Below are 3,768 nucleotides of genomic sequence, written 5' to 3'. Positions count from 1 at the left end.
AACCTATACAATTTGATAAGATCCAGCATCTGCTAGTCTATTTGAAACAAATAACAACGCTGCATCTGCATGCATGCATGCTACATGCAGTTGACTAAAAGTACCTGCTATTTCTATTTTTCTTGGCACCTGAGCTTCTCTTTCATAAATACTATATCTATCTATATGCTGAGTTACCAGCATTTAGAGTGAGGGTCAAACACAGGTAATAATAAAATTTTCTAAGTTTTTCAATCTTCATATCAGCGGCGGATCCAAAATGAGTTGGCTGAGCCTTGGCACTTTGAAAGTTTATAATTTTATCTCAGCCTGCTTCAGATAATCCTATCTTTATACTATAGTCATGTCTGAATATATGACAGATGGACATGGTATCAAACACCAGTATATTTGGAAAAATGAGTCCGAGTAAAACGAGATTCATTTTGTAGAAATGGTAGAAAATAATGTGTAACAGGCAAAAAGAATGAAATCTTCATTAATGGTGAAATCGCTTTAGTAGCAAGATGAGAATATGTTTCATTCCAGATTCATAAGACAAAAAGTTCAAAATAAGAGAAACAAAATACACGCCACCATTTACTTCTTCTTCCCTGCTTTGCCTTCTTTTCTTCTGACAACCTCATCAGCGTATTTCACACCCTTTCCTTTATATGGTTCTGGAGGTCTCCATTTCCTAATGGTAGCAGCAAATTGACCGACGTCACTTTTGTCGTATCCACTTATGACGATCCTCGTGTTCTCTTCCACCTTTACTTGAATGCCATCAGGGATTGCCATCCTGACTGGATGGGAAAACCCAAGACTCAACACCAAGTCTTTTCCTTCTAACGTTGCACGATATCCGACACCAATTAGTTGAAGTCTCTTCTCAAAACCCTTTGATACTCCCACCACCATATTGTCAGTAAGAGTCCTGGCAATTTCATTTAGGTAGAATCACAATTTAAGCGTCATTAAATAATAAATCAATAATGCTTATAGGACTTTCCAAGTGAAACTTCCATCATATGACTAGTTGACAAGAAAATTAGAAGATGGAGGGAGAAATATGAGTAGAAATTACAGTAGGATCAAGCAGTGTCTACTCTGTCTCATACAAAAAATGCAAGAATAAGGGCTCCCATTCAAAGTCGACAACTTTTTTGCATCATAAGTCCCGCTTTCTTAACTTTTGAAAACCTTAATTTCTACCCACATGAGAACCGTTCAACAAAACAATGACGTGTATCAAATGGGACCCTGGTATGCATCCATGGATATGATCCAAACCATTTTAGACATTATATATCCATGAACTGTCGTTAAAGAACCACTACAAGCATTGCAGAACGATATCTAACAAACTGCATGAGGAATTAGGCATATAAGGGAGCATTCTAGCAAGCCCGAAATCAAGTTTACTTGTTATAAAGTAAAATGAATGACGGACATCACAAAATGCATAAGAATCTCATGCCAGAATGATCAGGGAACCAAAACTAGAGTCAAGTTATTTAAACAAACAAGTGATGCTTGCTATGAAGGCAGACAATCAAGACATCTTGATCCAAAACTCAACCCAACTCCAGAATAGCATCCATGTTGCTTGAGGAAAACGTATCAAATTAATTCCTTCAAGTAAAGAATCTGATTAAAGTTTCACTAAGGATTTAAAAAAAAAAAAAAAAGCGCAAGTGATACTATGAATAGACGTAGATGCCTAATGAGCAAGAGTGAGGAGCGGATGCAATAAAGTCACAATGGTACTTGCCTGAGGACCATGGTTATTGGACAGAGGTGAGTCACTGACTGTATTTTTGACAAGTTAGTAATATTAAATGATAAAAACCAGATTATATGATCCAAAATCACAAGACGCTCCAGACATTTGTTCCTAACATTTGGCAGTAAACATAAGAAAATGCATAAAAAACCAAGTATCATTTTTATTAGAAGATAATATCAATTTATTGAGCATAGATTGTAAGTCTTGGCATGGTAAATTTGCAAACATTCACAGCATCACTTTAGTCAATTGGTCCATACAAGGATATGTACAGAACAGAACTAAACAAGATTATCAAGATAGAGTTAGAGATAAGATATGAAGAAAACAACTTTTAGATAAAGACAGGATAAACATACAAGTAGGAACAATAACCTGAAAAGGCCATGCATTTGGTTGGCTCTCCTAGTCTCCACTGACTTTCTGACCCTTAGGGCTCCAGATTCCTCCCTATCGACCTTTACTTCTCGTGGATACGTCAATGCCATTTCTCCCAAAGGACCTTTTACTTTTATGTCCTGACCCTCCATAGTAATCGTCACATTGGACGGAACCGTTATTGGCTGCTTCCCGATTCTCGACTCCTTACACTCAATAGCCTTCCTCACTAAACTTACGCGAGTTATGGGAATGCTAGAAACACAGATCCCAGTTTTCTCTCCCAAAAATGCAGACCTCAAATTGCTGAAACACCAGAAGAAAGTAATCCCATCAAATTACAAAAACAATAACAATCCTTACTTATACTGGAAAACAAAATGTTGCCTTGTATTAAGTTTTCGCCTTTGCATTAAAAAACATTCCCACCATTAGCCTAGACATATTCTAGAGCACCATAGCTGCACAACACAGTAGCATTCAACTTTAAAACTTAAGTGAACAAGACAAAACCATTTCAAGACACCTCTCCATTAACAGTTTGAAAGCGAAAACAATATTCTTCAAGAACAAACAACATTAAGACAAAGATAATTAGCTAAAAGTTGTGGGTGAAAAAGAAAACACACAAGGAAACCCATCTTCCTACACTCAGGTATATTTCAGCCTAAATACCCAAAAAGGACCATTAAGAAACATTGCTAGGGAGCTAACCTGGTTTGCAAAGATATAATTGAAGAAGCCATTTCTCTCAGAGTTTTCTTATCATCAGCTTTAGCCTTCTCTATGGAAGCGAAGAAAATAAAGGGGGGGCTATCCAAAACGACTGTTATCGAGGAGGAGAGCCGGTTTTAGCGTATTGCCAGTACTACCCTTCTTAAAAACAATGAATTTCTATGATGCCCTTCCCCACGTGGAACTGCAATTTAATATAATTCGCGCTATTTAATTTTAAGTTTTGAAACTGAAATGGTATATAAAAAAAAAAACACGATAATTATAGTTGGGTTCAATTTGATTAGGAGGTTTTTAATAATTTTGAGTTTTGTTAAGTAAAAAAACAATATCACATTGTTTGGGGCACTAAAATAATTTACTATTGCAAATTTTTTTTAACAATAATCATTATACATACTCTAAATTTATTTATACATTTAAGTGAATTAAATAATTTAATTAGTATCATAATTAATCATCCACAATATCATTTAAAAATCATTTTAAGTTAAGCTATTAACTTAATAAAATATTCCAAGTTGTTACAAGGAAAGCTCATGCATAAATCGTTCATATACCTAATGTTTTGTTGTGTTATTTATTTTAATTAATTGCTAGCTTCAATTAGTTATAACCGAGTCATTGAAACATGTCATATAATCGATTAAATTAATAAATATCATATTTATATAATTGACAATTTGTGAATAATTATTTCTTTTATAAATAAAATATTATAAAGTTAATTTTTTTCCAAAATTAGAATTATGCTTATAATTATAATTATAATTATTATATTTAAGAAATGCTCCCCTTACTCTAATATAAAACTACACTTTCATATATTTTTTAATGAAATATTTTCATAACTTTAAATTTTTTATCATCATATTTAGTTTTTTAAT

General features: G+C 33.7%; 1 protein-coding gene across 1 annotated transcript; it reads right to left on the bottom strand.

Annotated features, from left to right (window-relative positions):
* Positions 1-451: 451 nt before the first annotated feature.
* On the bottom strand, positions 452-3,052 carry LOC107918484 (50S ribosomal protein L6, chloroplastic). Its single transcript, XM_016848055.2, has 3 exons — positions 2,861-3,052; positions 2,144-2,452; positions 452-916 (listed from the first exon to the last, which is right to left on the bottom strand). The coding sequence occupies exons 1-3, from the start codon at positions 2,890-2,892 to the stop codon at positions 580-582; spliced, it is 678 nt and encodes a 225-aa protein (XP_016703544.2). The 5' UTR covers positions 2,893-3,052; the 3' UTR covers positions 452-579.
* Between the last annotated feature and the right edge of the window lie 716 nt (positions 3,053-3,768).

This window comes from Gossypium hirsutum, chromosome D13 (genome assembly GCF_007990345.1).
Source record: "Gossypium hirsutum isolate 1008001.06 chromosome D13, Gossypium_hirsutum_v2.1, whole genome shotgun sequence".
Lineage (NCBI taxonomy): Eukaryota > Viridiplantae > Streptophyta > Magnoliopsida > Malvales > Malvaceae > Gossypium > Gossypium hirsutum.
Note: the sequence above shows the minus strand (reverse complement) of the source record. Positions and strands in the feature narration are given on the sequence as shown.